The 13,046-nt window shown below is 34.6% G+C and overlaps 1 protein-coding gene across 1 annotated transcript; it reads left to right on the plus strand.

Moving 5' to 3' along the window:
• The first annotated feature begins 10,086 nt into the window (after positions 1–10,086).
• On the plus strand, positions 10,087–13,034 carry LOC140881738 (uncharacterized). The gene is made up of 8 exons (XM_073287284.1): positions 10,087–10,342; positions 10,850–11,041; positions 11,115–11,230; positions 11,526–11,617; positions 11,871–11,892; positions 12,010–12,078; positions 12,492–12,590; positions 12,669–13,034. Exons 1-8 carry the CDS (start codon positions 10,123–10,125, stop codon positions 12,747–12,749), a joined length of 891 nt encoding a protein of 296 aa, XP_073143385.1. The 5' UTR covers positions 10,087–10,122; the 3' UTR covers positions 12,750–13,034.
• The last annotated feature ends 12 nt before the right edge of the window (positions 13,035–13,046 follow it).

The following is a 13,046-nucleotide window of genomic DNA, read 5'->3' on the forward strand; positions in this document are numbered from 1 at the left end:
TAGTGGATTTGAATTAGTATGGTCAATTCAAATTCAAATCTCACGTGGTCCAGCCCAATACATCAAAATGTATCTCCAATTTTATTACCAAGCCAAAGATAAACTTCAATAAAATTGAAACGATCTTGTCAAAATAATTTGTCTCTATTTATTTACCGATCGTGGACATTAAAAAAATATGAATTGAATTATAAATTGAATCTTTCTGTGTTTAACAACATAAACACTCAATTTATAATAATACAACAATCCAATGGACATATGCATTGCTCAAAACAATTTATTTAAGAATAAATAAATAAAACATTATTGTAATTTCAAAATGTCATAATACATGAGAAATTACTCGATGGGCAAATACTATTATACATTCTTGTCCCACTTGCCCTAGAGTAAATGAGACATGTCCAACACACCCATATTTCGAATATGTTCCTCAAAAGCTCTAGCAGGTAAGATTTTAGTAAACGGATCGACAAGATTTTCAGCAGATGCTATCTTGCACACTGTCACATCCCCTCGTTGAACAATATCTCTCACTAGGTGATACTTTCGTTCAATGTGTTTTCCACGTTGATGGTTTCTGGGTTCTTTTGCATTTGCCACTGCACCACTGTTATCACAGTATAAAGTAATGGCATTTGATGCAGAAGGAACAACCTTGAGGCTGAGCAAAAACTTTTTCAGCCAAACGGCTTCTTTTGCTGCTTCACAAGCCGCCACATACTCCGCTTTCATAGTGGAATCAGCAATGCAAGATTGCTTGATACTCCTCCAAATAACGGCACCCCACCCAATGTGAACACAGATCCTGATGTAGACTTACGAGAGTCTCTATCAGCTTGAAAGTCATAATCAGTATATCCCACAGGTGTCAACTCAGAAGCTGTATAAACAAGCATATTCCCTCTAGTTCGACGAAGATACTTAAGAATATGCTTTACAGCAGTCCAATGCTCTGGTCCTAGGTTTGACTGATATCTACTAACAAACCCAACAGCATAACAAATATCTGGTCGAGTGCATAGCATAGCATACATGAGACTTCCTACAGCCGAAGCATATGGAACTCGTTTCATGTATTCTATTTCACTTTGAGTCTTAGGATTGTGCTCCTTGGACAAGTGAATTCCATGTCTAAAAGGTGTTTGACCTTTCTTGAAATTTTTCATTGCATATCTCACCAATATTTTATCAATGTATGAAGCTTGAGATAAGGCAATCCGCCTGTTCTTCTTATCCCGAAGAATCTGGATACCTAGAACAAAATTTGCTTCTCTCAAGTCCTTCATATCAAAATGTTGAGCCAACCATTTCTTAGCAGATGTTATCACCCCACATCATTTCCAATCAGTAGAATGTCATCCACATATAACATGAGAAAAATCACCTTGTCATCTAAAACTTTCTTATAGACACAAGGCTCATCAAGATTTTGATCGAAACCATAATCCTTCACAGTTTGATCAAATCTGATGTTCCAAGATCTAGACGCTTGCTTAAGTCCATAAATAGACCTTTTAAGTTTGCATACTTTATGCTCTTGACCGTTTTGGATAAAACCATCTGGTTGCATCATATAAATGCTTTCGTCAAGATTTCCATTTAGAAATTCTGTCTTGACGTCCATTTGCCACACCTCATAATCAAAATGAGCTGCAAAGGATAAGAGAATCCGAATAGGCTTTACCATAGCGACAGGTGAGAAGGTTTCATCATACTTGATTCCTTCTCGTTGGCTAAAACTTTTAGCTACTAATCTAGCCTTAACGGTTTCTACTTTTCCATCTATTTCTCTATTTCTCTTGTAGACCCATTTACACCCAATATGTTTTACCCCTTCGGGCATATCTACAAGATCCCAGACAGAGTACGTGTACATGGATCTCATTTCTGAGTCCATAGCACTCCTTCATTGGTCAGCGTCTATATCCTCCATAGCTTCTTTGTACGTAATGGGATCCTCCTCTTGTTCAATAGAGACTGCCTCTAAAGACTCTCCGTAGAGCAAGTATCTAGAAGGTGGTCGGATGACCCTCCCACTACGTCTAAGTTGTGGAGGTTCTTGGTTGATTGGATTAGATTGTTGGTTCCTTGAGTTTCCTTCTTCACCATGTGCCTCACTCTCTATTTCGGTACGGCGAGGTGAATGAACTATAGGAACACTATCTTCCACCATTTCAATTGTTCTAAAACCAGTGATTAACGGTGGTATAGTTGTGAAGTCAAACTGAGTAGGTTCAGTGCGGATCTCTGGAGTAGATGAATTTTCAATCTCTTCCAAAAGAACCTTACTCTTTGATTCACGATCTTATATGTATCTGTCCTCTAAGAAGGTTGCATTTGTACTCACAAATACCTTCTTATCATGAGGACTATAGAAGTAGTATCCTCTCGTTCCCTTAGGATATCCAACAAACACACATGCTTCTGATCTAGATTCTATTTTATCCATCTTTCTCTTGAGCACATACGCAGGACATCCCCATATCCGAATATGTCTTAGATTAGGTATACGCCCATTCCACAATTCTAGGGGTGTCTTAGAGACAGACTAAGAATGAACCATGTTCAATAAGTATATTGCAGTTTGAATAGCATATCTCCAAAAAGATGTACTGAGCGTAGAGAAACCTAACATGGATCTAACCATGTCCAACAAAGTCCTATTTCTTCTTTCCGAGACACCATTTTGTTGAGGAGTATATGGTGTGCTCAATTGGGATAAAATCCCATTATCTGATAAGTATGCTCTAAAGTAACTGGATAGATACTCACCACCTCGATCTGATCGAAGTATTTTTATGCTCTTACCTAATTGTTTTTTCACTTCATTTCTGAATTCTTTGAACTTTTCAAAAGCTTCAGATTTGTGGGAGATTAGGTAAACATAACCATATCTAGAGTAGTCATCAGTGAAGGTGATGAAGTACTAAAATCCGCCTCTAGCTTGAACACTAATTGGTCCACATACATCAATGTGCACTAATTTCAAAACTTCATTGGCTCTATGTCCTTTAGATTTAAAGGACCTCTTAGTCATTTTACCCTCCAAACAAGATTCGCATACAGGCAAGGATTCCACCTTTAAATCACTTAAAGGACCATCCTTTACCAACTTTTGAATCCTATTAAGGTTGATATGACCAAGCCTCAAATACCACAAATAAGTTTCATTAGTGGGAGATAATTTTATTTGTTTGTTGGATTGAGTGTGATACAAAGAGCTGTCAACAGATTTTAAGACATACAAATCAATATTCAAATGTCATTTGCATATATGAGCTTTATTCAAGGAAATATCAACCACCATTTGTGAAAAATGGACAAAATATCCTTGTCTAAACAATAAAGCAACAGAAATTAAATTTCTAGTAATGTCAGGAACATAATAACAATTTCTCAAAATCAAATGTTTATTATTCTGAAAATAAAGATAAACGACTCTAACAGCTCTTGCAGATACCACAGCTCCTGTGCCAACTCTAAGAGTATGTTCCCCTTCATTGAGCTCCTTGGTTACTTGGAACCCCTGCAATGAATTGCATATATGATTAGTGGCTCCAAAATCTACAATTCAAGTATCAGTAGAATCAACCACTAAACAAGACTCAATAAATGATAACTCACCACCACCTTGCTTTTTGGAAGCTAGGTATTCTTGGCAGTTCTTCTTCCAATGACCCTTCTCTCCACAATGAAAACATTTTCCTTTGGGTTTGCCATCTATTTTGAATTTTTTTGCCTTTTGTTGTGGACCCTTCTTGTTGGGCTTCTTCCCCTTATTATTTCCAATTTTACCTTTCGGTTTGGAATAGGATGATCCAACAGAAGCAACATCAAGTGCATCACCACTTTGAGTTTTAAGAACACTTTCAGCATTTTGGAGTTCCTTCATCAACTCAGTCAGGGACATGTTTAGCTTGTTCATATTATAGCTAACCTTAAATTGTGAGAACATCTCAGGGAGAGTCTCAAGTGCCATGTCAACCTGAGTCTCTGATTTGATTTTAGTCCCTAAAACCTCAGCCACATTGAATTGACCGATCAATGCAAGCATATGATCCCTCACGGGCATCCCAGGTTTCATGTGCATGTTCATAATGCTCCTAATGGCTACTTGACGTGCCTGGTGTCCTTGATGCTCAAGCATTTCCCGAAGGCTTTCCAAATTTTTACCGCGGTTTCTATATTCTGATGTTTTTGTTGCAACACATTTGAGATGGATCCCAAAATATAGCAACGAGCCATCTCATCAGAACGGACCCACTTATCATAAGCATGCTTTTGTACAGCAGTGGACTCCGCCGTAGGCACCGAGGGACATTGTTCAGTAAGCACATATTTATGTTTCTCCGCAGTTAAGACAATCATCAAATTCCGTTTCCAATCAATGTAATTTTCCCCAACTAGTTGGTTGTTTGTTAAAAGCATGGACAGTGACAGTGAGTTTAAAGACATTTTTTTGAAATTAAAATAAATTAAAGGAGCAACACATATAATAAATAAAATGACATGTGTTATGCATGAAAAAAAATGCATTAGTAGACCCAAAAACTACTACAACACAGCAATGACCTAAAACTCCAAAATCAAATTATACTCTTCTTTAGGAAAAGTAAACACGATTTATAGCTAGGCTGGGACCCTCCCACTAAATTCAATATATCTAGCATCTCATGCAATATTAATTTTGTATTGCTAGATTTTGGCCATCAAAAATACATTGTTTGACTATTCTATAGGAATTTCTCACAATGTCATTGACTTAAGTGTATACCCTTATATTGATTATTTTTCAAGTACTTAATTAATTATGTCACCTATAGGGTGATCAAAATTAATTTTACTTTAAAAAATATCACCATGTCGGGTCCAATCAAGTAACCGAAACAGTGCAGCCCTCCTATAGGGAGACCAATGAAAATTGGCACGAGGCATACACAAATTCTTACTAATTGACTAATAAGGGAGACCATGGGCTCATATAAAATGCATCCCTCACAATTAATATTTTTGAAAAATAATTTTGGGTTTTATCCGATTAATAATATCCTAACTATTTTAACTCATAAAATAGTTCAATTATTAATCAAAATATTTATTTTCTATATATAAAATTAGAAAAAAAATAAAATCTTATTTTATGCATGACAATGTAGTACCTAAAGCGGTGTTTATGCAATCTACATGACATGATACATGAATGACATATAATACACATAATAATTAAAGCAATAAGCAATAATTAAACAAGAACAAATTTATGGCCCATCCTAGACACAAAAATACATATAAATTAATTGAACCACAAACTGACCCAATCCTTCAATTTAAATGCTTATGTCCAGCCCATTCTTCAATCCAGCAAGACAAATTTGACCCAAGGCAATGACCCAAGGCCCAACAGAAAACCCATGAATAACGAAGTTCAAGGTCCACGACCCGAAAATCCATGGACCAAACCCGCGACCCATAACCCGGATCTCTCTTTTGCCCTAGCCATGCCGCCGCCATGTCCACCTAACCGCCGCCGCCGCCTGGGGAATTCGCCGGAAACATCACACAACTCGTCGCTGTGCCACACACGGAGAAGATCACCATGACTTCTCTGCCGATTCAAAAACGAAAACAGCAGCCAAAAAATTTTCTCCGAGCTTCTCTGTTCCAACGAAGTTGATGGCTACGCTGCCAAGTTTCAGCCCACGCCATCGATCGTATGCAGCCGTGCGAAGGTTTCCCGAGGTTTAGCAACGGCTTGGCTTGCTTCTACGATCAGATCTAGAGCTTCCATAATTTTTTAAATTGCAAATAGGTCCTCGATTGTTGAAGAAGATGCAGTCTGGTCCCTGGTTACTTTGGACGAAATTGCATATTGACCCTCCAGATGTTTGAAACAGTAGCAGAACAATCCAGATTTGAAAATTACAATAAAAATTGCAATAAAATAAACAAGGGGAAACATGGAGTCGTAATCCACCCCATTGATTACAGACTCGATAATTACGAAATACAACTTCACCAAAATCTAGAGCCATAAATTGTTCAAAAAATATATTCATTCATTCATTCAAACCATAATCACATGAATCTAACACCGCTTTAAACTAAAACATGCATATAAAAATTAATTAATTCAAAATACGCAAAACACTATCAAAACATGTGGCTCTGATACCATATGTTAGCCAAGACTGAGAAAATCGAATCACCAAAATTAATTTTATGTGATTCCAATAATCTCATAAAACAGGATCATGATTGTTTTATGTATTTAACACGAATTAATTAATTCAACACACAAATGAATTGAGATTACCCTTGAAGCGTGCTTTACGTTGTCTTGTCTGCAACAGATTTGCAATTCAACGCTTCAAACCTTCAAGCCTTCTCCGGTGTTCTCTCAAAATCAAACGTAGGATAATTGTATGTGGTAACAACTTTTTGTCAGACTACGTTATATCAAGTAGTCTAGAAAGATAAGATAATTTCAAAATGAAATTATCTCATTTCCATAAATTAAAAGATTATCAAAGCGTATCTTATCGTATCGATAAAGTTTTAATTCAAACTTTCCATAGATAAAAATACTATAATCATATTAATTTATTCCTACGAATTCCATAAATTATAACTCATATAATTTATTTGAGTTTATTTTTGAGCCACCAAAGGGACCTGATCGGACCCAATTAAATTAAGCTCCAATAAATTAATTTGATCTAATCAACTCATGATTAATCAAGATAATTTATTAATCTTATTCTACTCCACTAAAAGAACAAGATTGCACTCTTAATTTAATTGAAATTACTGAAGCATAAAATCAATAATTACATCCTCAGATTGATCGACCCAACAATATTAACATCTTGGTAGCAAATTTGTAGACTTTGATAATGTGAGCAACTTGCCTTTTCTTTGTTTTTATTCTTTTGACACTTGCGATGGTGTCACGATGACGTTTGAGTTTGATGACGTTACTTTAATTATAATGATTCTATCTACCATAATATTCGCTCCATGAATTACTCGGAAGAAGATATGGAACTTGCCGGAGTCATAGCGTCGAAAAGTCAGACCCTCCGGAGATCGGAGATTTCATCTCGATTAAACACATGAGAAGATATGCAGATAGGGTGGCTCACCTTTTAGCTTGAAAAGTTTTTGAGTTTCATCTTGTATTGAATGGATATTGAATGAACCAATAGAGATATTCTCGTCCGTAATCTTAGGCCCTGCTTGGATAAGTGGATTTGGGTTGATTTGGATTTCAAATCCTCAGCCCAAATCCACTACATCCACTTGGCTAGCCCATGAATTTAATATCTCAAATCTGTTCATTTGGCCGATTGATTTATGCCTTAAAAAATTAGGAGATTTGAATCATTTCTTCAATCGGCTTATTTCAAATCTTCTCGGTGCTCTCTTATTTCGTTTCTCCCTCCTGCGGCACTCTCTCTCACCACAGCTGATGTTTCGAAGCACGATATTTATTATCTTTCTTGAACAAATATTCAATATTATGGATTAATCGATTTAGGGTTTTTTTAGGTTGGGGATTTGTGATCGTTTATGTGTTTGCCTACAGGTGAGAAAAACTTTCGATCTGGCCACGAGAACAAGCGGCTCTCCAAGAAAAATAGGTTTCATTCTCTTTTCTTTGACACTTTTTGCTGATTTTTCTGTATAATTGTAACTGACCATGGTTTTTGAACCCAAAACCTCTCCCAATTGTGGGAGAGGTGATGCCATTTGACCTAGAGGTCATTGACGTGGATGGACACTGTTGATTAGCAATTTGCTAAATTTAAATGTGCATAAACACACATATCTTTGAGTAATTAATTTTCACGTGACTCATAAAAAAAGAAAGAAAATCAACATTTTAATTACCATTATGTTGCACAAATCCACTATATAGAGGTCAATACAGATCATATCTTATTTGACTTCCAAGTTTAGGCAAAGAAAAACTTTGAAATATTGGTACTGCATCGTTAGTTTACCATTTAAGATTTTTTATTTCCTTTGTTTAGGAAAACTAAAGGGGAAAATTATGGGTTGTGTCTTGGAGAAAAGTGGCAAAAACTCGTGCAATTTCTCGGCTGTTGAGTGTGAAGGATACTACACATATTTCAATAGTTCTCAAGTTTGAAAACAAAAAAGCAAGAGATGCTAAGAAACAGGCGTCTTGCAACCACTTGGATTGATGTGTTGGCCTTTCCAAGCGCTTAAATTGTTTTTTTATTAGTTAATTTTCCAACAAAACACCAGGAAAGCTTCTGGGTGATTTTCATTTTAAATCAATTTTCATGTATTCAAGTTTAAAATCTGATTGTCTATGGTAGTGTTGTTAGGAGAATCATGTATTTAAGTTTCCTTTGCTTGCTTTCGAAAACGGTAACAATAAAATATTCGAATGACTTGTTAAGAGGTTGTTTCTGTATTTTAGTTTTCTGTTGCGTAGCTCATTTGTTTGACATTGAATTTGTTGGTTGTAGAGTTGATACAACATGAACACTCTGCTTTTTCTCATAATTTTTATCAATTTCTTATTGTTGCTTGTCGATTTAAGGATCGCATTAAGGAGACAATCCTGGAAGGACTTCGAATGTTTTACTGTCTGAAGTCTCTACTGTCTAGTCCTGCTTTTAATTTTGGGATATAAGTTGAGTTGCTGGAGGGGTTACTATAAATGATCGGTACTCAGTTTCAACAAGTTTGTATGCAAGATTATGAGGACTCATGATTGTTCTAGAATTTGGATTTGATATTTTTTAACTTATGAGGATGAATGCAACATCTATTTTATATGTTTGTTTTGTGAGAAAAATATTAATACTTTATTAGATGTTAATTTATATAAATATTCTTGTTTGTTTACGAAAAAAATATATATATGAACTCTTTTGAGTTGGATATGGTTATTGTGTTATCAATACTTATCATAGAATTATTTTAAAAAAAATATTTTTTGAATATTGGATGTGTTAATATAATTTTTTTGATTAATATATGTTACTAAATTTTGATTTTATTATAGAGTTATTGCACGAAAAATATTTTTTTATGTTATTAGTTTGATAAAAAAAAAAAGGAAATTGAAGTTTAATATTATAATAAGATATATAATTGTTTTTTTTAGAAAAGCATAAATATTTGGTTTAAAGTTTATTTATGTAAATATAGTATTTAACCTAATTAAAATAAATAAAATTTAAATTTATATTATTTTAAATTGAACATGGTTATTTTGTAATCATAATATTACTTTTAATTTTAAAATATACAAAAAAATAAAGAATAATATATTAGAATTTTTCTATTATTTGAAATTCTTAAATTTATTATCCAAGCAACTAATCAATGAATTTAAAATTTTCCTGTGCATTACATGTTATTCCAAGCAAGAGATTTAATAAACAAAATATTCAAATCAATGGATTTATAAATCCATTTATTTGAAATTCACTCTCAAATCCAATTACCTCCATCCAAGCACAACCTAATACTGTTTGGGCTAATATATTTGGTTTTTCTTAGAAAAAAAAAAATTCCCTAGGTGTTCAACTAAAACGACAAAGTTGAAAGCATACGAAATAACAATGTTTAACAAGTATTTATAAAATGTTTTATAAAATTAATTTTTTAAAAACATTTTAGAAGTTGTTTTAAGAATAAATATGTGTTTGGATAACTATTTTACAATAAATTTTTAACATTTCAAAAACAATATTGTTATATTTTTCATCATTATCTTCAATTGTAAAAACTAAAAACATGTAAAAACACTATTTAATTGTTATTTAAAAACTATATTTGTCGACCATTTTTTAAAAAATATTTTTCAAAAACATCTCACAAAAATCTTGTCACACACAAGTCCAAATGGAACCTTAAGCTATTAAATTTTTTTTTTCCCCTCAAAGAAGGTATTAATTTCTTAGAAAACAAAAACTTGGGGTATTAATTTGAAGATATGGCTAACACTTGGGGTGTAAATGCAAAATTCCACTACATTTTCCCAAAACCCTTTAAACCCCAATACACACACATATATAACACAAATAAATTAAAAAAAAAAAGCAGAAAAGAAGTGGGAGCTCGAACTACTCAACAATGGCGATCTCACTGAGAAGAGCCCTGATTTCTTCTCGAAACGTTGTATGCACACTTCGAGCTTCATCTATCCGTTACCATCACCAATTCTCAAACTTCATTTCATCTCATCCTAATTCTTCCCATCACTTTGACGCTCACACCTCAAAATCTCCGTCCACAAATTTTCATCAATTTGACTCTCGCCGAAGTTTTGCCAAAGGAAGAAAACAACAAATCAGTAATCTCACTTTTCGTGTAACTATATTGATTTTTTTTTTTTTTTGCTGTCGATGATATGAATGAATTTTTGTGGGTGCCAATGTGTATTATGCTCAAATAAGATGTGGTTGTGCCGTCTTGTGGTGGTTAACTGGTGTACAAAGATCATTTCATCTTTTGTGCCTTAATTTTCAAGAAAGTGGGTAAGTTCAAGAATTTTGGACCATTTCTAGGTCAAATCCGGATCTTTTGATCGAATTGCAGTTTTAGTGAATGGTAAGCAATTCACCGGAGACTGAAGGAAATGCTGCTATGCCTGTCTGTTTAACTTTAAACGGAAGCGTTTAGGGATGTGAATAAATGGAGTGGATAGAAGGCTAGAACAGAATGATTTTCATTGTTTTTGTATGGCAGAGAAACTCCTTTTTTGACTAAGTTAATGTGTGTTTCGGTCTAATTGAGATGAGAAGCATAGTCTTATGAAGTTTTTTCCATTTAATTTCTTTTCTTAATTGTGTTTTACTAGAGGAGGAAGAGGAAGAGAGCGAGGAAGAGGGAGAAGAAGAGGAGCATGATGATGAAGATGATGATGAAGATAGGTTGGATCATGGGAATGTAGGGGCTATCCCTAAGGTTGCTGCTGCCTCGCAAATGGATGCTGCCGTTGATGCACTGTCACGGGAGTTGACCAAATTGCGAACTGGAAGGGCATCAGAAGGTGCTTATAAGTATGCCTTGTTTTGTGTTCATGGCCCATGTTATCATTCTTTTAAAGTGTCTTGATTTTTCAGGGATGCTTGACCACATCATGGTAGAATATTACGGTGTTAAGACACCCATCAACAGGATGGCAGCTATCTCAGTATCAGACCCAAAAACTCTAAAAGTTACTCCATTTGATCCAAGTGTATGTGTTACTTTCTTAACTCTGATCTTCATTTTTTTGGTCAACTTTATTTTCTTTTTTCTGTTCGTGCCGTAGCCAAATGTCCGTATGCCACTGATGATACATCTGTGGATCCTGTTTTCTTTCACTTGAAGATAAATTCAAATGTATTCTTCATATTTCATCATTTAGTGTCCCTTCAGTATTGAATAATTTGGTGAACATATTGTATCTAGACAATCTTCAATTCTGAAGAGTGTGACTTGGGATTGTTTATACTTGAAAATATGCTTAAGAAATAGAGAATATTTTGCAGACCTTGAAAGAGTTGGAGAAAGCCATAATTTCCTCCCCCTTGGGTCTAAATCCTCGGTCCGACGACCAACAGCTGATTATACCGATACCATCGTAAGCGTTTTCCCCCTTTGGTATGAATCCATTACTAATGATTTTAAAATTAAGATTTTTCCTTTCCAATTATAGAAAATTTAATCATCTGACTGAAAGAATAAAATCTGACATTCATAAATTATGTCTTTTCTTATGTTAGAAGCCCAGTAAGCTTTTTTTTTCTCTCTATATGAATATAACTTACTACATGTCTATGTTCACTGAATGATGTTACTCGCTAATTATATATTTTGTTGCTTTCAATCGGCAGATTGACTAAAGAGCACACTCAAGTGAGTATTAAATTAATGTCTCTTCTGATTCAATTAATATGGTTTATTGTCATTGATGACCTGAAGCCCTTTTCTTCAATGACAAAATGCCAATATGGTCAAAATGTCTATTAACAGGCTATAATTAAAGTGGTTGCGAGATCATCTGAAGATGTGAAGCAAAGCATAAGGAGATCACGCCAGAAGGTACTCCTGCGAGCACCCAGAAGTTTCCTTGGAAAGTTAATGACTTTAAAACCTAGCACTTTTTCCAAAAAAACAAAATACAAAAAAGAAATTTGGTATATTATTGAAGATTTATCTATATTCATGAGGGCTAAGATCAAATTGAAGTATACTGAAAAGAGGCATGATCCTTGTTGCACTACTTGTGACATTGAGTAAATGGAGCAAAAGTTTGGAAGGTGTTACTAATTATTGCATTACTGTGGTGGTTTACCTTTTGCAAACCCACGTTATGCTGTCTGAAATGTTTTTATGAATGTTTCTTTTGTGTGTGTGTGTGCCGCGGAACTAGTAATGGAGTCTGGTTTGATGCATTTTTTTTATCAGAAACATAGTCTTGCTAATTCACTAAAAGCCTAATATCATGGTTATAGGCATTGGACAGCATTAAAAAAGGAGGACCCAAGAAGAAGGATAAAGATAAAGCAGGTTCAAGTTTGTCCGAAGATGAAATCAAACGAATGGAGAAAGAAGTGAGTTGCTTACATTGTTGCGAACAAAACGTGATGTGCTTGTGATTCAACTCTCACATGGCTCTTTTTACATTTCAGATTGATGACTTGACCAAAAAGTATATAAAGAAGGCTGAAGATATGTGCAAGACTAAGGAAAAGGAAATTAAAGTAGGCTGAATGATGGATCTTCGTGTGGCATGTTTCTTGCATAGTGAATTGGGAGAAACGTAGCCCCTTTCATGTCATACGCTTCGAAGCTTATTCAATCAGTGTTTCAAATGCAATTTGATGCAGCACTTGCTGTTTAAATCTCGTCTCCATTCACTGTTTGTGTCCGCATATCTTACCCGTAATGTTGCGTTCAAATGCATTTGTATCAGATTTATTCAAATCAGCACTCTGTACATTTCATAAACCCAACCTGTTTTCTTGTGAATCTTAAACTGTAGTTATATTTTGTTTCCCCAAAATCAG

The sequence above is a fragment of the Henckelia pumila genome, chromosome 2 (genome assembly GCF_033568475.1).
Source record: "Henckelia pumila isolate YLH828 chromosome 2, ASM3356847v2, whole genome shotgun sequence".
NCBI lineage: Eukaryota > Viridiplantae > Streptophyta > Magnoliopsida > Lamiales > Gesneriaceae > Henckelia > Henckelia pumila.